A 22,812-nucleotide genomic window follows, 5' to 3' on the forward strand; every position below is an offset into this window, starting at 1 on the left:
AGATGAATCTTCCTGCCTCCAGGCTCAGTACTCTATACCTGCCCATATAATGTAACATAATCTCCTAGAAAGTTTAAAACGTGAGTCTCGAGGAGCAGAGCCAAGATGGCAGAGTAGAAGCAGGGACCTGATTGAGCTCTCCCCCCAAACCCCTTGAAATACCTGCAAAAATGACTCTAAACAAATTCTAGAGCAGCAGAAGCCATGAAATGACAGTGAAGCAGATTTCCAGCCCAAGACAATCTGGAAGACTGATAAGAAGGGTCTATCACAAAGTGCTCAGAGCAGAGCACAGCCCGTCCTGGACCCTGCCAGCACAGATGGGACTGGAGCAGGCCTCAGGGCACTGAATCACTAGCAGCTGTGGCAGTTTCTCAACCCACAATCACCAAAGAGAGCTTCAAAGGTCAGTGGGAAATCTCTCTCACCTGGGTGAGAGGGGAACGTGGTCCAGTCACTGCCACAGCTACAGCCCCAGGGTGGTGGCAGCCACTGCCACAGCAGCAGCTGTTTCTGGAGCTCTCAGTCTACAGACAGTGGGAAAACTGAGAGGGTAATCTGCATCACAGTACTGGGCAGCGGTCCTGGGGTGAGGAGGAATGCTGGCGTGGTGGAGCTAGTAGCGGCTGTGGAGAGGGAACCCTCTTTGCATTTCCATGGCAGAAAAGAGTGCCTGTGGTTCCTCACAGACCACAGTGCAGGCCAGGAAAGGAATAAACACCTCTCTTTTGACCATTCCACTTTGGAGGAACTGAGAATTTACAGATCCCTAGAGATATCTCTGAAAACAGCTGCACAAAACCCCTGAAACTTGGGGCTGTATACCACTTAACAAAGAGCTCAAAAGTCAAATAACTGGCTGGAAAAATAAGCAGACAGTGGAGCAGAAAAGGAGCAGGCACCTTTCAGAGATTTGGTGTATAGCACTGCATTTGCTCATCTGGGTTGGCACACTCGCAAACACCAAGACTGGTTTGATGAAAATAATGGGGAAATTCTGAAGCTGCTCGATGAAAAATGGGAACTCCACAGGATTTACCAGCAGGATAGCTGATCCATCTCTAAGAAGGTAGCATTTAATTCCATCAAAAGTAAAGTACAAGCAAAGCTTAGAGAGATGCAGAATTCTTGGCTCAGTTAGAAGGCAGATGAAATTCAGTTTTATGCTGATAGTAACAATCCAAACTGCTTTTATGATGCCTTGAAGGATATTTATGGGCCAAAGACCTATGATGCATCTCAACTACTCAGGGCTGACAGAGCTACATTGATTAGTGATAAGGACAAGATCCTGGAGAGATGGGCTGAACACTTCCATAGTCTTCTCAACAGACCATCGTCAATCAATGCTGAAGCCACTGACCGTTTACCTCAGGTTGAAGTCTATCCCTCCCTAGCTGAAGTTTCAACTGAAGAAGAGGTTTTGAATGCCATTAGGCTCCTTTCATGTGGCAAAGCACCTGGTGCTAATTCTAGTCCAGCTGAGATTTACAAGGTAGGGGGTCCATTGCTCATACAAAAGCTGACTGAAATTTTCCGTGTTATATGGCAAGAAGAGGTTATCCCCCAGGAGTTCAAGGATGCCTCCACTGTCCATCTCTATAAAGGTAATGGAAATAGATTGTCCTGTGACAACCACAGGGGGGTCTCTGTCTTAGTCACTGCTGGCAAGATTCTTGCCAGAGTCCTCCTTAATAGGCTGATCCTTCACTTGGAATACGGTCATCTACCTGAGAGCCAGTGTGGCTTCAGAAAAGACTGAGAACAGTCAATATGGTGTTTGCTGCCTGACAACTCCAGGAGAAATGCCAGGAGCAGAACAAAGGTCTGTATACAACGTTTGTAGATCTGACCAAGACCTTTGATACTGTCAGTCGCAAGGGCTTATAGAAAATTATGTCAAAATTTGGTTACCCAGAGAAGTTCATCAGCATTGTACATCAATTTCATGATGATGCCAAGTTCTAGATAATAGGCAATGCTCTCATGCCTTCCCAGTCACCAGTGGAGCGAAACAAGGCTGTGTGCGTGCTCCCATGCTCTTTAGCATGATGTTTTCAGCCATGTTGTCAAATGCTTTCAATGAGGATGAACACGGCATCAAGGTCAGTTACCACACTGATGGTAAATTCTTCAACTTGAAAAGGTACAAGCCAAGACCAAAGTGGAGGGAGTGTTGGTGCATGATTTTTTGTTTTCGGATGATTGCACACTTGATGCAGCCTCTGAAGGTGAGTTGCAACAAAGTATGGATCAATTCTCCGCTGCTTGTGTTAATTTTGGCCTAACAATTAATACCAAAAAAAACCACAAGTGCTCCATCAGCCATCACCACACCATCCATACATGGAACCATCAGTTACAGCTAGTGGAGAAGTTTTGGATGCTGCGGTTAAGTTCACTTACCTTGGTAGTGTACTTTCTAGAGATATACACATTGATAATGAAGTTGGCACATGCATTGCCAGAGCTAGCTCAGTGTTTGGGAGGCTCCGAAGAAAAGGATAGGAGAGAAGAGGTATTAGACTGATTACCAAACTGAAGATCTACAGAGTCGTTGTGCTGACCTCATTGTTGTGCCTGTAAAACCTGGACAGTCTACCAACACCATGCCAGGAAACTGAATCGCTTCCATTTGAATTGTCTTCGGAAGATTCTGAAGATCACCTGGCAGGATAAGGTAGCAGACGCTGAGGTCCTTACTTGAACTAAACTGCCAAGCATTCAAACTCTGCTTCAGAGAGAGCAATTCCAATGGGCTGGCCACATTGTTTGAATACGAAACGTCCATTTGCCAAAAAGACCATTTTATGGAATACTCACATAGGGCAAGCGTTCAGACAGTTGTCAGAAGAAGCAATAAAAGGACACTCTCAAGGTCTCTCTGAAGAATTTTGGAATTGAAAAAAAAAAGAACTTTGGAATTGATTGTGTGACATGGGAGACATTGGCTCAGCATGGCATTCCCGCATCAGAGAAGGTGCTGTGCTCTATGAGCAGAGCAGAATTGAAACAACTCAAAGGAAACGCAGGATGCACAAGTTTGGATTATCCACCCCAAATGTTCACATGGACTATTTGTGCCTGGTCTGTGGTAGAGCATTCCAAGCTTGTATTGACCTGATCAGCCACAGACAGACAGGTTGAATCTTGACTCAAGCACAATGATGTCATTTTGGTCCTCTTCGAGAACAAAGGACAACAACCAACCAACCAACATGGAAAGATGATATTTGTAACTCAAGAGACCTTTCTCAGTATTAGGGTAGTTAAGAGGGAATATATATACATACGTGTGTATGTATGTATGTGTATACATATGTGTATCTATGTATATCTGTGTATATACGTTTATATGTGTAGACAGAGGGCACAGGTACGAGATGAATATGAAGGAATGATACCTAAAAAATAAAATTAAGTGTTGAGAGCAATGTATTGCGAGAAGAAGAAAGGGAGAGGTAGAATATAGTAAATCATCTCACATAAAAGAGGCAAGAAAGCTTTTACAATGGCGGGGAAGAGGGGGGAGGTGAGAGGGAATAAGTGAGCTTTACTCTCATTGGATTTGGCTTAAGGAGGCAATAACATACACACTCAATTGGGTATGGAAATCTATCTTATCCTACAGGAAAGCGAGGGGAAGGGGATAAGAGAGAGGAGAGAATAGAAAGGATGGAAGAATGGGGGAAGGGGCAATCAGAAGCAAACACTTTTGTGGAGGGAGAAGTCAAAGGAGAGAACAGAATAAATGGAGAGCAGGACAGGATAAAGGGTAATATAATTAGTCTTTCACAACATAACTGTTATGGAAGTGTTTTGCAAGACCATACATGTACAACCTATATAGAATTGCTTGCTTTCTCAATGAGGGTGGGTGGGGAGGGAGGAAGGGAGAGAACATGGAACTCAAGGCTTTAAAAATGAATGTTGAAAATTGTTTTTACATGCAACTGTGAAATAAGATATACAGGCAATGAGGTATAGAAATCTATCTTGCCCTACAGGAAAGTAGAAGAGAAGGGGATAAGAAAAGGGAGAGGGGGGTAATAGAAGGGAGGGCAGATTGGAGGAAGGGATAATCAAAATGCATGCTGGGGTGGGGGAGGGGAGAGGTGGGGAAAAAACTTGGATTTCGTAATCTTGTGGAAGTGAATGTTGAAAACTAAAAATAAAATTATTTTAAAAAGAAAGTTTAAAATGTACAGTGTGATCAGAACAATTTTTTTTAATTCAAAAAGAATGACTTTTACTAAATAACAAGGAAAATTATGGTTAATGATATGTTGTAAATGATATGTTGTAAATTCTATTTAAAACACTATTGATACATGTTACTAGATTATCACTTTTATTAATGAGAAACTTCTTCAGCAGCTGCAACTGCCTGTAAATTCGGGGAGTCAAAGCTAAACAAGATGAAATGCTAACAAAATATATCAATCTATCATATATACAGCTCATAAACTTAAAAAAAAAACACAAAGCTATAAGAGACAATTCAGAAAAAAGAATAAAATGCCTCTACCTGTTCATACACTTGCACCATAGATCCTGCTAAGAGATAAATCTTTGATGAAGAACCCCAGATGGAATGGGTCTTTAGATTTTTGTGCAGGACTGGTTCCAGATATGCTCCATAAATTGTTCGTAATTGATCTCTTTCTGGATAACTAAAAAAAGACATGTAAAAATGGGGGGGGGGGACTTAAATGAATGAGCACTACAAATTTTAGGTTTCCTTCATAAAACTAGAGGAAAAGAAAGAAGAATGAACTTTAAAATATACTAATATTTGAATATATGATAGCTATTCCCTGCTTTAAGAAAAACAAAAATCATACAACAGAAAAATTAAGAGATAATATCACTAGCATTACTGTGAGAAAATATTGAAATACTCTTAAATGTAAAAACATGAAGAGAAAAATATCATTTGAACTGTGAGTTTAATTTTCAGAATATAGCTATTACTTATATGAGCAATGAACATTTGTAATGATATGATATTTTATATAAATACCTTGAGAGAAACTATTAAGCACAAATTACAGCAATAGCACAGTAGCTATTCATGAGCTGCCAATAAAATATGAAAGTATTCACAAAATGCAGAAGTTAATCTTCATTACTTCACCTTATTCAAAATATTAGATTGACAAAAGAACTAAAAAGTTTGCTTATTAATGAAAAAAGATGAAGAATCAGGATAACATAACATTAAATTTTGCCATAAAATGAGAGTTTCTGACTATCTTCTGTCTAAACAATGGAATTCAATTTAATAATAGGTATTAGAATCTCCCTGAAGTCATCAAAGAAAGTGATCTTCATTCATCTCCATGCGGTTCCACTGCCTATCTTCACTTTATCTAAAATGCAATGCCACAGCCACTTGGAATGCTCATAGCACCCCTGACGTCTTCACATTGGAAGTTTCCTCAGTCCCTGCTGCCTTTCCTTCTAATTGGCTGGGTACTCCCAGAACTTGCATTCTAAAGAGGACACCCAGGTAGTCATGGCTTTATTACTCTCACAGCTGCCTCTCTGGACTTTCTCTACAACATTCCCTCCACCTCCCCTCAGCCAGTAGTCTCATCTCCCCATTCCACCAAAACCACTTTTCAGCTTCCTTGTATGTGTCTTTTCCAATTAGAGAATAACTACTTTAAGAAAAGGAACAATCTTCCTGCTTGTTTTTTGTATTTTACAGTGCCTGGAACATAGTAAGCTCTTAATAAATGCTTATTGACTGACAGAAAGACTAAGGCAGCTCTGCCTGGACCAAATAACCTAAGAAATAAAGCTATCACGTCAGGCAGCTAAGTGGCATAAATGCAGCACTGGACCTGGCATCGGGAAGACCTGACTTCAAATCCAGGCTCAGACACTTCACAGAGGTGTGACCTTCGGTAAGTCATTTCACCTCTATTTGCCCCAGGTTCCTCATCTGTAAAATGAGAATAATAGCACCTACCTTGCAGGGTTGTTGTGAAGATCAAATGTGATAACATTTGTAAAGTGTTCAGAACAGTGCCTGGCACCAAGGAAGCACTTAATATTTGCTTGTTCCCTCCCTCGCTCCCCTTTTCTGGATACAATCCACTTTGAGTCATTCTATTTTAACTTTTTTTCTTGTTTAAAGAATGCTTATTTAAGCCAGAATTTTATTCTGCACACATCTGTACATATATCCAAGTTGCCTAAAATATATTTATCACTGATTATACTAATTTATATGTGTGTATGTATGTGTATATATATATATATATATATATATATATATATATGAAATAGTGTTATATATTGTGTAAATATACACAAAGAGAGAGAGATCCCCTTTTCTAAATGTCTATTTCTCTTAAAAGAAATATCATCCTTCAGGTCTCCCAAGTAAACTCAGCATAACCCTGTATCCCTCATCCTCCCTCAATTCCACATCTAATTAAGTAGCCAAACCTATTTCTATTTAAATTTAGGCCTCTACTCACTGCTCCACCTAGCTGCCCCTCTCACCTAAATTATTTTAACAGCCTCCCAACTGGTTTCCCAGCCTCAAGTCTTTCCTCACCCCTGTCCCACCTACACAATGCTGGCAAAGTAATTTCCCTTAAGTCTGACAGTGTAGCTTTCTGACTCCATTCACTCCAGAAGATTCCCATTGCCTCTAGGATAAAATATAAACTACTCTGTTTAGCCCTTCACAACCTAGTCCAAACCTATCTTTCCCACTTCAATGAACATTATTCCCCCACCCACCCATCCAACACACACACACATACGCACATGCATGCACTCACTCTGGTATAGACAAAATGGCCATCTCTCTTTTCCTCAAAGGCCCCTCCATCTCTCATCTCCAAGCCTTTTCACTAGCCATTTTCCATGCATGGGATATGCATTCTCCTTACCTCAACTACTAAAGACCCTCCCTTCTTTTCAGATAAAGCTTAAGCACTATCTTCTGCGCAAATCTTCCTCCTAAACTAGTTTGTACTTAACAACTTTGTGTGTATGTATATACGTACATATACCTGTGGATCTTATTTATTCAATTTACATTTCACATTCAATTTATTCAATTTACATTTAAGCTGTCTATATTATATGTACTTTTTGTGTTCCCCTTTATAATATAAGCTTCTTGTGAGTAAAGATGGTTTAATTCTTTTAAACTTAAAATCCGAATGCTCTGCACAATGCCTGACATAGCAAGTATTTAATAAACTTGTTGACTAATTGATTATTAAGATGAATATACTTTAATGTATAAATATAAAATAATATGGAAATGTTATTTTATTTATTGAAAAAACACAATGAAGATCTATTTCAACATTACTGCTAAAAAAAAGAAGTGAATAAGTTTATTAAAATTTCAAGATTACCAACATTTTTTTATGCTTACATTTCTACTTTTTAAAAAAAAACTTAGCATGGTAAAGTGGGAAAAAACCCCCTGAACTTTTATTATGAAGACATGGCTTCCAATCCCAAGTCTAACACTGATTAGTTTTATGAGCAAAGGCAAATCATAAAATCTGTCTGAGCTTCAGTCTCCTCTCCGTAAAACAGGGATAATAATACCTCCAACTACCTAACTCACAGAGTTGTTAGGAAGAATGAATTCTACAAACTGTAAAAGCTCTATATAAATGCCAACTACCATTATTTACCTTAACAAACTCCCAAGAGATGAAAAGATGCTTTAGGAAGAACATTTGACTCATAATAAATCTGGTAAGAAGCCAATAATATAAGCATTATTATTCCTCATTATACATATGAGGAAACTGAGGCATTGATAAGTGAAGTGACTTTACCAAGTCGCTCCAGCTGGTATCAGAGATCATTTTCATATTCCGGTATCTTCTGATTTCAAGTCCAGAGATCTTTCCGCTATAGCACCAAAATCTATAAATTTGTATGCACAGTGCTTAGCACAATGCCTGACACAAAGCAGGTGCTTAAAAATGGCTGCTGACTGACTGAATTCAGAAGATATCACCTTGGCATCTGCCACACACAGACTGAGTGGAGAAGAGCCTTGTTATGATTCTCAAGGTGCTTCTGATAAATAAACCTTAGTTTCAATCTTTTTGTTGTTGCTGTTGTTCTACATTGCTACCTATAAGTGGTTTCTGAAACAAAAGAAGAAATCAAGAGAGCAACAAGATAATTTTGATCCACAGTACACAGTGCCTGGCTTATGGCAGGGATTTAATAAATGTATATTGATTGATTGATTTACTTTAAATTATGTTTGTTCATATCTTCAGTCAATGGTTACTAGCATAATATTACCTTGAAGAGAAATTCATTTTAAAAACCTCTCCAAAAATTCAAAATATACTGAAAAAATAAACTGAGACTTACTCAACTGCACAAAGACGAACAATGGAAGTAAATCTGGTGGTGAGCTTATGCCTTCCTAGCCTTCCTCCAGCCGACATGGAAGCTACCACTTGGATGTTTTCCAAACCCACCCATTCTAGATTTTCATCATAAAATCCTTGATATGTCAGCACCTTTTCCAAAACAAAATAACAAATTTATTTAAAATACCATAAACATTCATAAGTATATAGCTTTTAAAATGTTTTCTTAAATAATGCAAAAGTATTTCAAAAGTACAGCTAATCACAATTTTCTTCATACTCCACAATCCATACTATTTACTCATGCTTTAAATATTTGTACTTCACCGGAAGGGGCTATTTAATCCATCGCACTAATAACATACAGGTTTGAAAAATGTTTTCACCCTTAATATGAACAACAATATGTTGCTAGCCAAATATATTCTCTCAATATACATATTCCAAAATGAATATTAAAGTGCTAAGGCAAGGACACAAAGTCTTTAGTTTAATTCCTTCAGTATATATTATTGATAGTGGGGGCATGCCCCATCCCTTGGTATGCAGGATGAAGCAAGAGGAAGCAGAGGGCATTGCATGTGAATAGAGGAGGAAGAAGAGGAAGAGGAGGGGGTTTCAGCCTTTTGTCTCAGGAAGACAAGTAGAGAAACTGACTGAGCCAACCTCAGTCACCATGCACTCCAGCTCTGGCAGGAAAGAGACTTCTCCCCCATAGATCTTAGAGAAAATATGACAGAAATCAGTGGCTTAATTAACTTGATCTAAAAGCAAAATACAAAATGAACCACAGGAGAAGAAAGAAAAGAAAAAAAGTGAACATTTATTAAGTGTCTACTGTGCACCAGACATTGTGTTAAGTGCTGGGAATACAAAAAGAGTTTAAAAGACTGTCCTCTCCCTCAAGGAGCTTACAGTCTAATGTGGAAGATAACATGCAAACAAACATAAAAAGTTACCTACAGGTTAAATTGGATAGAATTAATAGAACGAAGGCACTGGAATTAAGGGTTGGGAAAAGTTTCCTGTAGAAGCTGAATAGACAAATGAATGTGATATAATCAGAAAAAATGAACATAAATGAAACAGAAATGGATGGTGTCTTCTTTTACACTTTATCAGCTAGAGAAGATTTCCTCAAGGGTTACTCAGTTGCATAAAACACGATAAAAGAGTGAATAGTTACTGGTACATTCAAGATTTATGTAAAATGTTGCAAAAATAACACACCATACTCTACTAAAGACTATGCCTATGGCCAGTAGCCACTGTACTTGTGGAAATGTCTTCTCCCAAACCCATCCCTCTAGTCGCTCAGTGTTCCTCAATTAGGATTTTGTACCAGTTTAAGGCAATTCCATTTTACATATTGTTGGCATTCAACCTCACCTAGAAACATATCTTTCCTTTACAGCATTGTTCCTATGGTACTTATTGCCCCTTTTAAGCAGTAATATTTTAGAATACCCAATTAAAGATACATACGCATAGGATATACCTATAAGCATATTTTATTCTCATCTTCTAAAGGTTCATTAAATCATCCATAAATTAAGTTCAAAACTCCCTCAACAAAACAGATTTCTAAATGTACTAAAAACTATAGATGAATCTAAATTTAGTGTTACAAATTTGTTAACCTCGAACATTTCTTTTTTTTCAGGATCTGTTAAACCATTTTTTCTTTCTTAAATAAATTCCTATTATATGACCATTCTAATATTGGTTCCTGACTATCTAATATTAATAAGACTACCAAGTTAATTTTTTTTTAAATTTAAGACTCTGAACCTTAACTGTATACACAACTTTGTTGCAAAAGGTTAAAGATAATTAATTTTTCTTCCTTATAATGTAACTTAATATATGTGAGCAGTAGTTTTCATGGCTTATTCCAACTGGTCATTTCTAGTGTTAGATTTTAAATCCCATTTGGCATTTAGGTACATACCCAATGGTCTGTGATATTATCACAGCCATTTTAGCGGGGTTGCAAGGAGGTCACTGGAGACAAACTATCCAACCCCTTAGGTGCCACCAATCCCCACTTGCCCTAAAATGGTAGCACCCCTAAACGTTCTACTTGTGTACTGACCATGAACATTTTCCTAGGTTTTGGGGAAATATTAACTGGAATTTTGGTTGTCTTTGGGGATTTAAATGTTTTAACCACATGACTGTCACTCTCTTTTAAGTGCAATCATTTTAGTGGCTAATTAGAGTAATGTGCCTTAAATTCAGTTGTGATAATACTGAGCTTTGGAAGCAAAATGGGCAGATTTGAATTTTGTTTACATGTATCATGTCGTTTTAATAAGAATTTTAAGATTTCGTAATGAAAACTTATGTAAGTATGAAAAATATATATTATTGAATTCAGGAGTATCTTGGCAAAGTTGAACCTTCTGGACAAATGGACTAACCTCCAAAGATCAGTGAAGCAGTATTATCACAACATAATTGTAGTGAGATACACATTTAAGAAACATGAACTCTCATGCTTGGCATTTAAAGTCCTTCACAATATGGCCTACCTTTCACATCCTACAATGGAATACTCTCTTTCCTGTGCTCTGTGGTCCGGACACACTGGTCTTCTTGCTATTCTGGGCCCACTATGCTCCATCTCCCATTTCTGTGGCTTGCGTGTCCATAATGCCCATAACGAACTCCCCAGTTCCCCCTCTCAGAATCCCTAACTTCCTTCAAAACTCTGCTCAAGGACTCCCTCTTATTTAAGGACTTTCCTGATCCTTTCTTCTCCAGTACATTGGTCCCCCAATCATCCCCACTCTCTCTTTAATCTTTAATCTCTTCCTCTCTAATAGATCATTCCTTGATGCCTACAACATGTCCCTGACACAGTCTTCTTAAAAAGGCCTCAATTGATCTGTACATATCCCTGCTCTTGTACCCTATCACTCTTTGGTGCTCATCATCTGAAATAAATCATAATAGATGAATTAATTATCCAGTGGTGAGCAATACTGTGGTAGGGGAATGGACAAAGAATTGAACTAATTTCATATTACTAGTTGGGCAGAAAGAGAAAAGTAAGAGTCAGAGATCATATAAGGAGCAAAAGGGAAGGGACAGGAATGAACAGAAATCTTCACTAAAGGAATTAATACCTAAGGATTTAAGTGAATAGTTCTCTGTCCCAGAACCAAAGAAAAATTCTTCTAGTTCTAGTAAACCGAGGTATTAGATTCAATGACTTTTTTTTTCTTTCTTCTTTTGTTTCTGGGAATTAGGCAAGGGAGTGAACAGCATTTCTATATCTAAGATGTGTCATGGAAACTGAAACATTTTGTTAGATGGGTCTTGAGAGAGCTAACTACTTCCTAAAGAAAGCTGTCATGAATGGTGAAAAGAGGATAAACATGTACCTTCTTGTTTTAATAGCCTAGCCCTCAAACTCCCTACTTTTTAATTCTAATAACTAGTAACTGAAGATTCTCTAACAGATCAGAATATTATTTCTGGAAGCTGAATTAAAGAAAACTATAGATATTCGCAGAATAGTTTAAAAATGCTTTCTATTATTAAAATAAAACAAATGAATATATTTACCTGCTGTAGGAAAGCAACGAGAGTGCTGGTTCCCCATTTATCAAGTTTAGGTAGGTTGATATCTTTTAAGTATAAGACCAGCCTTTCACAGTCTTTTGGCCTGTATACTCTACCAGTATTGGTACTGATTACCATGCAAGTCTGACTCAATTTCTGCAGGAGATGTCGAGAAGTAGTCTGTGCACTGCAATGAACTGTAGCAATTTGAGTGGAACGGAGTTGAGAGAAGGCATATCGAAGCAGCATTCTAAAATAGATTGATACAAATGAAATTTTAAAAACAATGAAAATACAATGCCTTTTAAATAAAGTAAGAAACTCCCATTCTTTCTCCAGTCCTATTACAATGCCTGATCCTAGAAAGGAGTTTGTATTTTATAAAACTTTTCAAAGTGTTTTGAAAATCATGCCAATGGGGGGTGGGGGGGGTTGCGGAGCCAAGATGGCCACATGAAAATAGCGTCTTACTGGAGCTCTCTCACAAGGTCAGTCAGATTCCCATAAAGAAGTGAATTTGAGCAGATTTGAGGGAGTTAGAAACCGCGAGCAGTCTGAGTGGGGCAAATTTCCGAGCCAGGAGAGTCTGAAAGGCCGAAGGCATGAATCTGTAGGCTTGGCGAGTGCTCGGAGTGTGGAGCTGCTACAGACCAAAGTGGAAGCGGCTGCCGGGAAACCCACGTGGGAAACAGGCTGGGAGAAACCTGGGCACCCGAAACCAGCGGAGATCCCCAGGCCTCCCAACACAGGACAGCAGTCTGTGAAAGCAACAAGAGGCAGCGCAACACCACCAGCCGTGAAACACCAACTCCTGAGGCTTGCAGCCCAAAGTCATGAAACGTAGCTTCTTGAACTTCCGGGAGACATGATGGCCAGGTAAATGGCTCTAATCCCTCCCCTCCCCACCCAAAGAATTCCTCGGGGCGGGGCGGGGGGGGGGGGGAAGAACGCTGGAACAGAGGAGAAAGAAGTGGGGCTTCCGTGGTCAAACAGTAGAAGTTCATTAAGTCTCAGGGGGCAGAGCTGGCAGGGGTCAACACCAGGAGCCCGGACATAATCTTGCTCCCCCAGGGGAAGGGCCAGACATCAGCTCAAACAACAAACAGCTGAGACCATTGCTGAAGAGCAACAGTGCTGGAGAACACCCATAGGGAAAGAGAACTCAGGGAGCCAGACCCCTCCCTGACACCTCAGGAAACTGAAGGCTCTAATTCTAGACTCACAATCCCCAGAATAAGAAAGCTGGGACAAAGAGCCCTGAGCCCCAAAGACAGAAATTTGTTATAAAGACAGAAATTTGTTACAAAGCCAGGAAAAGGCAAACCAACATGAAGTAGAACACAAAAAAACCAAGGACCATCGATTCTTTTTATGGAGACAGGCAGGATCAAAATACCAATATGGAAGAGGACAGCAATGACATCTGATACCTCAAAAGGTAATGTGAACTGGTCTCCAGCCCAAAAAGCACTGCTGCAAGAGCTAATGGAGGATTTTAAAAACCAAATTAGGGAGCTAAAAGAAAATATGGAAAAAAAGATTGGCGAAATGGCTATGGAGATTCATAATCTAGAGAGAGAAAATGACACCCTGAGAGGGAAAATCAACCAATTGGAAAATGAGACTCAAAAGCAAAATGAAAACACTAACTCATTAAAAATTAGGGTTGAGCAACTGGAAGCTAACGAATCTATGAGGAAACAAGAAGTAGTAAAATAAAATGTAAAGAATGAAAAAATAGGAAAAAATGTGAAATATCTCATTGGGAAAACAACTGACCTGGAAAATAGATCCAGGAGAAACAATTTAAGAGTTATTGGTCTACTGGAAATCCACGATGAAAAAAGAGCCTTGACAGTATCTTCGAAGAAATTATCAAAGACAACTGCCCAGAGGTCCTAGAACCAGAGGGCAAAATAGTCATTGAAAGAATTCACCAATCACCCCCGAAAGAGATCCCAAACTGAAAACACCAAGAAATATCATAGCCAAATTTCAGAACTACAAAGTCAAGGAGAAAATACTTCAAGGAGCCAAAAAGAAACAATTCAAATATCGTGGAACTACAGTCAGGATCATGCAGGATCTCTCAGCTTCCACATTAAAAGACAGAAGAAACTTGAATATGATATTCCGAAGGGCAAAGGAGCTAGGACTGCAACCAAGGATCAACTACCCAGCAAAACTAAGCATAATTTTTCAGGCAAGGAGATGGAAGTTCAACGAAATAAGGGAATTCCAGACCTTCCTCATGAAAAGGCCATCATTCAAAGGAAAATTTGATCTCTAAATGCAAAACTCAAGAGAGACATAAAAAAGGTAAACAACCAGAAACATTATTAATCAATAAGGGCAAATTATTTGCATCTTTGTATAGGATTATATCATCTTATGTATGTTTTATATATAGACATATATATATACACATATATATATATATATATATCAGTCTTGAGAACAGTACAGCTATTATGATGATTGAAAGTGATACACATAGATTGTGAATGCCTGTATAAAATAATTGATATAAAACATAAGTTTGAGATGTAAAGAGAGGGCTATGAGAGAAGAGGTAAGGAGGTAGTAGAAAAGGGTAAATTACACCAAATGAAGAAGCACAAAAACAAAAGTAAGAGATGTAAAGGGAGGGCTATGAGAGAAGAGGTAAGGAGGTAGTAGAAAAGGGTAAATTACACCAAATGAAGAAGCACAAAAACATATTATAGTAGAGGGAAAGAAGGGAGGGAGAAGAGCAGTATTTGAGCTTCACTGTCATCTGATCTGGTTCAAGAAGCGAATAACATACCCTGATAAGTATAGAAACCTAACTTGTCCTACAGGAAGTAGGAGAGGAAAGGGGGGAAAAAGGGAGGGGGTGGTCAGAAGGGAGGGGAGAAGTAACAAGTGGGAAACAATAAGATAAGGGAGGGAAATAAAGAGGGAGGGTAAACTGAGGAAGGCAGTGGTCAAAAGCAAAACTCTGTTGAGGAGAGGAAGGGAAAAGGGAGAAATAAAAGCATAAACAGGGGGAAATATGATGGAGAAAAAGACACAAATAGAAATCATAACTGTGAACGTGAATGGGATGAACTCTCCCATAAAATGGAAGCAGATAGCAGAATGGATTAAAAACCATAATCCTACAATATGCTGTTTACAACAAACACATTTGAAACAGGGGGATACACACAGGGTAAAGGTAAAACGCTGGAGTAAAATATATTGCGCCTTAGCTGAAGTAAAAAAAGCAGGTGTAGCAATCCTAATCTCAGACAAAGCAAAAGTAAAGTTAGAGTTAATTAAAAGAGATAAGGAAGGACATTACGTCCTGCTAAAAGGCAGCATAAACAATGAAGCAATATCATTGTTTAACATATATGCACCAAGTGGTATGGCACACAAATTCTTAGAGGAGAGGTTAAGGGAGTTACAGGAAGAAATAGACAGCAAAACTATAATATTGGGAGACCTCAACCTCCCCCTTTCTGAACTTGACAAATCTAACCTCAAAATAAATAAGAAAGAAGTTAAGGAGGTAAACAGAATTTTAGAAAAGGCAGATATGATAGACCTCTGGAGAAAACTGAATGGGGATAAAAAGGAGTATACTTTTTCTCAGTGGTACATGGCACACACTCAAAAATTGACCATGTACTAGGACGTAAAAACCTCACAATCCAGTGCAGAAAGGCAGAAGTAGTCAAAGCACACTTTTCAGATCATGATTTAATAAGAATTATTTGTAACAAAGAACCATGGAAAAATAAGCTAAAAATTAATTGGAAACTAAATAATCTAATTCTAAAGAATGAGTGAGCCAAAGAACAAATCAGAGAAACAATTAATAACCTCATTCAAGAGAATGACAATAATGAAACAACATACCAAAACTTATGGGATGCAGCAACAGCAGTTCTTAGGGGAAGTTTTATATCCCTAAATGCTTACATGAATAAAATAGGGAAAAAGGAGATCAATGATCTGGACATACAGCTGAAAAAGCTAGAAAAAGAACAAATTGAAAATCCCCAATTAAATACCAAATTAGAAATACTGAAAATCAAAGGAGAGATTAATAAAATTGAAACCAAGAAAACTACTGAATTAATAAATAAAACAAAGAGCTGGTTTTATGAAAAAAAAAACAATAAAATTGATAAACTTTTGGTCAATCTGATTTAAAAAAAAGAAAGAAGAAAATCCAATTACTAATATCAAAAATGAAAAGGGTGAGTTCATGTTTAATGAAGAGGAAATCAAAACAATAATTAGGAAATATTTTGCCCAATTGTATGCCCATAAATTTGACAACCTTAGAGATAAGGATGAATATCCACAAAAACATAGATTACCCAGGTTAACAGAAAAGGAAGTAAAATTTCTAAATAACCCCATCTCAGAAAAAGAAGTTGAGCATGCCATCAATGAACTCCCTAGGAAAAAATCTCCAGGGCCAGATGGTTTTACATGTGAATTCTATCAAACACTTAAAGAACAACTAATTCCTATACTTTGTAGACTATTTGGGAAAATAGGTGAAGAAGGAGTCCTACCAAATTCTTTTTATGACACAAATATGGTACTAATACACAAACAAGGTAGAGTCAAAACAGAGAAAGAAAACTATAGACCAATTTCCCTAATGAATATTTATGCAAAATTTTTAAATAAAATATTAGCAAAAAGACTGCAGCAACTTATCACCAGAATAATACACTATGACCAGGTAGGATTTATTCCAGGAATGCAAGGCTGGTTCAATATTAGGAAAACTATTAGCATAATTGACCATATCAACAACAAAACTAGCAGAAACCATATGATCATCTCAATAGACGCAGAAAAAGCCTTTGACAAAGTACAACACCCATTCCTATTAAAAACACTAGAAAGCATAGGAATAAGTGGAACCTTCCTCAAAATTATAAATAGCATCTACCTAAAACCATCAACAAGCATTATTTGTAATGGGGATAAACTAGATGCATTCCCAATAAGATCAGGGGTGAAACAAAGATGTCCATTATCACCCCTATTATTCAATTTGGTACTAGAAACATTAGCTGTAGCAATAAGAGAAGAAAAAGAAATTGAAGGAATTAGAATAGGAAAAGAAGAAACTAAATTATCACTTTTTGCAGATGATATGATGATTTATCTAGAGAATCCTAGAGAATCAAGTAAAAAACTACTTGAAATAATAAACAACTTTAGCAAAGTTGCAGGATATAAAATAAACCCACATAAATCCTCAGCATTCCTATACATTACTGACAAAGCCCAACAGCAAGAGATAGAAAGAGAAATTCCATTCAAAGTTACTGAAGGCACTATAAAATATTTGGGAGTCTATTTGCCAAGACAAACCCAGGGCCTATATGAACATAACTATGAAACACTTTTCATGCGAATAAAATCAGATCTAAATAAATGGAGAAATATCAGTTGCTCATGGTTAGGCCGAGCTAATATAATAAAAATGACAATTCTACCTAAATTAATCTATCTATTCAGTGCCATACCAATCGAACTACCAAAAAATTTTTTTACTGAGCTGGACATAATAATAACAAAATTCATTTGGAAAAACAAGAGGTCTAGATTATCTAGGATATTAATGAAAAGACATGCTAGAGATGGTGGCTTAGCCACACCAGATATTAAACTGTACTACACAGCAGCAGTCATCAAAACTGCCTGGTACTGGTTAAGAAACAGGGGTGTGGATCAGTGGAATAGGATAGGTACACAAGTAGGTGAAATCAACAAGTTTAGCAATCTACTCTTTGATTCTATCAAACATTTAAAGAACAACTAATTCCTATACTTTGTAGACTATTTGGGAAAATAGGTGAAGAAGGAGTCCTACCAAATTCTTTTTATGACACAAATATGGTACTAATACCCAAACAAGGTAGAGTCAAAACAGAGAAAGAAAATTATAGACCAATTTCCCTAATGAATATTTATGCAAAATTTTTAAATAAAATATTAGCAAAAAGACTGCAGCAACTTATCACCAGAATAATACACTATGACCAGGTAGGATTTATTCCAGGAATGCAAGGCTGGTTCAATATTAGGAAAACTATTAGCATAATTGACCATATCAACAACAAAACTAGCAGAAACCATATGATCATCTCAATAGGCGCAGAAAAAGCCTTTGACAAAATACAACACCCATTCCTATTAAAAACACTAGAAAGCATAGGAATAAATGGAACCTTCCTTAAAATTATAAAAAGCATCTACCTAAAACCATCAACAAGCATTATTTGTAACAGGGATAAGCTAGATGCATTCCCAATAAGATCAGGGGTGAAACAAGAATGTCCATTATCACCCCCACTATTCAATTTGGTACTAGAAACGTTAGCTGTAGCAATAAGAGAAGAAAAAGAAATTGAAGGAATTAGAATAGGAAAAGAAGACACTAAATTATCACTTTTTGCAGATGATATGATGATTTATCTAGAGAATCCTAGAGAATCAAGTAAAAAACTACTTGAAATAATAAACAACTTTAGCAAAGTTGCAGGATATAAAATAAACCCACATAAATCCTCAGCATTCCTATACATTACTGACAAAGCCCAACAGCAAGAGATAGAAAGAGAAATTCCATTTAAAGTTACTGTAGACACTATAAAATATTTGGGAGTCTATCTGCCAAGACAATCCCAGGGCCTATATGAATATAATTACGAAACATTTTTCATGCGAATAAAATCAGATCTAAATAAATGGAAAAATATCAGTTGCTCATGGTTAGGCCGAGCTAATATAATAAAAATGACAATTTTACCTAAATTAATCTATCTATTCAGTGCCATACCAATTGAACTACCAAAAAATTATTTTACTGAGCTGGACAAAATAATAACAAAATTCATCTGGAAAAACAAGAGGTCTAGAATATCTAGGGTATTAATGAAAAGAAATGCTAGAGAAGGTGGCCTAGCCATACCAGATATTAAACTGCACTATAGAGCGGCAGTCATCAAAACTACCTGGTACTGGCTAAGAAACAGAGCTGTGGGTCAGTGGAATAGGATAGGAACACAAGATGGAGAAGTCAACAACTATAGCAATCTACTCTTTGATAAACCCAAAGAGGCCAGCTTCTGGGCTAATAATTCACCATTTCACAAAAACTGTTGGGAAAATTAGAAAATGGTAGGGCAGAAACTGGGCATAGACCAATATCTTACACCATATACCAAAATAAAGTCAAAATGGGTTCATGATTTAGGAGTAAAGGCTGATACTATAAGCAATTTGGGAGAGCAAGGAATAGTTTACTTATCAGATTTATGGAAAAGAAAAGAATTCATGACCCAACAAGAGATAGAGAGCATTACAAAATGCAAAATGGATAATTTTGATTATGTTAAATTGAAAGGTTTTAGTACAAAAAAGCCAATGCAACAAAAATTAGGAGGGAAGCAGAAAATTGGGAGAAAATCTTTACAACTAGTATCTCTCATAAAGGCCTCATTTCTAAAATATACAGGGAACTGAGCCAAATATATAGGAATACAAGCCATTCCCCAATTGAGAAATGGTCAAAGGATATGAACAGGCAGTTTTCAGAGGAAGAAATTAAAGCTATCTATAGGCATATGAAAAATGCTCTAAATCACTACCGATTAGAGAAATGCAAATCAAAACAGCTCTTAGATACTGCATCTCTCCTGTCAGATTGGCTAAAATAACAAAACAGGAAAATGATAAATGCTGGAGAGGATGTGGGAAAATTGGAACATTGTTACATTGCTGGTAGAGTTGTGAGCTGACCCAGCCATTTTGGAGAACAATTTGGAACTACGCCCAAAGGGCTATAAAAATGTTCATACCCTTTGACCCAGCAATACCACTTCTAGGGTTGTATCCCAAAGAAATCACACAAGAGGGAAAAAGACCCATATGTACAAAAATATTTATAGTGGCTCTTTTTGTGGTAGGTAAGAATTGGAAATCAAAGGGATGCCCATCAATTGGGGAATGGCTGAACAAGCTGTAGTATATGAAGGTAATGGAATACTATTGTGCCATAAGAAATGGGGATGATACGGACTTCATAACAACCTGGAAAAACCTACACGACATAATGCTGAGTGAGCGGAGCAGAGCCAGGAGAACATTATACACAACCACAGATATATGGATTCTGTGAGGACTAACCCTGACAGACTTCGCTCTTCTCAGCAACACAAGGTACAAGGACAACTCCAAAGGATTCACGATGAAGAATGCTATCTACATCCAGAGAAAGAACTATGAAGTATGAATGCAGATTGAGGCACACTTCATGTTCGCCTTTTTCTCCCCCTTTTTTTTCTTCTCTTTTGTTTTTGTTTTTGGGTTGTTGTTTTTTATTATTTTTTGGTTCTGTTTCTTCTTTCTCATGATTCATTCCATTGGTCATAATTCTTCTCCACACTTGACTAGTGTATAAATTAATTCAATGCGAAGTTATACGTGGTAGTTATATGAGATTCCATGCCATCTTGGGGAGGGAGGGGAGAAAATCTGGAACTTAAAATTATGTAGAACCGTGTGTTGTAAACTAAAAATAAAAATCTAATAAAAAAAAAGTTATGCCAATGTAATATGACCTATGACAGGTTCTAACACAGAAAAACTTTAAACATGGTCCTGCTAACAGAATGAGTCTGATTTCTGAAAGACAACTTAGCCTGTACTTTATGTGGTGGATATCACATAACAGAAAAACATAAATCAGAAAAAAATAAAATTAATTAAATTCTAACAGAGAAGAAGCAGGTGGTTGCCAGTAATGAAATCATTTCTTCATCAGTTTTATATAGTCTAACCCATGATTGTTAGGGCATTGATCACGATCAGTACCAAATTGGAAGAATAGAAATGAGTACAGTATAAAGTTAAAATTCTGAAGAACTGAGTTATTTAAATAAGCTGTTGATACCAAAAAAAATAAATAATACAAGCATAAAAGAACAGACATCAACACTACTGCCAATTCTTAATGATGTTTAGCCAAAGTAATTTGTTCACTACACAAAGAAACCAAAAGAAAACAGGAAGGAAGCCCTGGTTAAAAATAAAATCCTTTTAAAAAAGAAGATGGCATCAAAAATATGAGGGATATCACTTTACAAAATAGGAAGTGATAGAAAAAATTAAGTTTACAGGACGCATGTCAACAGATACTATTAAAGGCATATCATCTCAAGAGCACTCAAGGATAACCTGTATAGAACAGACAAAACAAATAAATGGAACATGAAAAGATGTGTCAAAATATGTACAAGTATATCACATATGTGTATACATGTGTGTGTAAAAGTATTATGTATACATATACATGTGCATATAATATACATATACATATATAATACATATGCACACACATATACGGTAGCTAGGTGGAGCAGTAGATAGGGTGCCAGGCCTAGAGTCAAGAAGATTCATCTTCCTGAGTTCAAATCTGGCCTCAGACACTTACTAGCTGTGTGACCCTGGGCAACTGGCCTCAGTTTGCTCATCTGTAAAATGAGCTGGAGAAGAAAATGGCAAACCACTCTAGTATCTTTGTCAAGAGAACTCCAAATGGGCTCATAAAGAGTCAGACATGACTGAATACTATTGAACAACAACGATACAAATACATATAGAGGAAACTAATATATATTTAAGAAAAAAGACTTACGTAAAAATAATCATCAATTTTTAAAGCCTATAATCCTATTTCAAATGTCTGTCTATGATACTTCCTAGTTCCATTATTTTAAAAAAACAATTAATAACTAGAGGGTCACTGAAAGATTTACATTTCATAAGCATGACATTTATTAATTTAAAAGTTTATTTGAATCCTCCACAATTTTTAAGTGCATTACTGAAAGTAAAATCTTCCCAGAAATGTAAGAATTAATCATTAGCAAGATTCTGACATTTAGAAAAAAGAAATTTCAGCCCCAGAAAAAGAAAAGGATCTATTTTCCATATCATGTTTCTTTTCCAAGTGGCTAAAATATCAAAGGACTTTCACCAGAACACAGTAATTTATTCAAAAGAAACACAACAGAAATTCTTAAATATATAAGTAAATATCATAAACTCTTGGTATAAGCCCACAAAAATATGCCTCAGTTCACATTATTCAGTTCTTACCCTTTTCCACATCCTTCTGGTCCCACAAGAATAAAAGGCTGCTTAGTATCAGAGCCTAACCACGGTTTGAAATAATCTAGGCCTCTCTGCATGTCTGGAGTCTGAATGACCGGGAGTGTTTGGCTATTACTGAAGTCATCAGCAGTCAAATTTTCTGGTTTCTTCAACGAATAAGATGCTAAACGTCCTCTGATTACATCATAATATGTGTCCATTGGTTTATGAGGATCTGGTGGTGACTCTCGTGCCCAGCTAAAAATCTTAGGAGAAGAAAAAAAAGTTATGATATTTGCCACACAGAAAGCTGCAAATTTCAGTTTCAGGGAATTATCTTAAATACTAACAACAGATACTACTAACTCTGACAAGGAATATTTAGTTAGTGAAAATACTAAATGACTTTTTTAATCAAAATAAAATTTGTGTCAAATATGTAATCTTAATAAGTAACTTTAAGATTCATGTTAATTCTATCCTTTTCTTTACGTTCATATGTAATTAGTAGCCAGGTCTTATCAATTCTGCCTCAGAAGTATTTCTCCTATTTATTCTCTGCTTTCAACTAAAGTTATAACCATGGTAGTCCATGCTTTCATTACCTGGAAATGATATGAATTATTATAAAAACCTGCTAATCTATATTCCTTCTCCTGGTTTGTCCCCTCTATAACCCATCATTCAGACTGCTACCTTCCCATTACAT

General features: G+C 36.9%; 1 protein-coding gene across 2 annotated transcripts in view; it reads right to left on the minus strand.

The window, feature by feature from the left end:
- Positions 1–22,812, minus strand: part of DYNC2H1 (dynein cytoplasmic 2 heavy chain 1) — a 414,726-nt gene that overhangs the window by 264,421 nt on the left and 127,493 nt on the right. For both annotated transcript variants that reach the window (XM_036745232.1, XM_036745230.1), the window contains exons 42-45: positions 22,110–22,369; positions 11,952–12,198; positions 8,377–8,528; positions 4,529–4,673 (exon numbers count right to left, since the gene is read on the minus strand). In XM_036745232.1, coding sequence (XP_036601127.1) covers positions 4,529–4,673; positions 8,377–8,528; positions 11,952–12,198; positions 22,110–22,369 — 804 coding nt within the window. The remainder of the gene's footprint in view (positions 1–4,528; positions 4,674–8,376; positions 8,529–11,951; positions 12,199–22,109; positions 22,370–22,812) is intronic.

Source organism: Trichosurus vulpecula, chromosome 2 (genome assembly GCF_011100635.1).
Source record: "Trichosurus vulpecula isolate mTriVul1 chromosome 2, mTriVul1.pri, whole genome shotgun sequence".
NCBI classification, from domain to species: Eukaryota; Metazoa; Chordata; class Mammalia; order Diprotodontia; family Phalangeridae; genus Trichosurus; species Trichosurus vulpecula.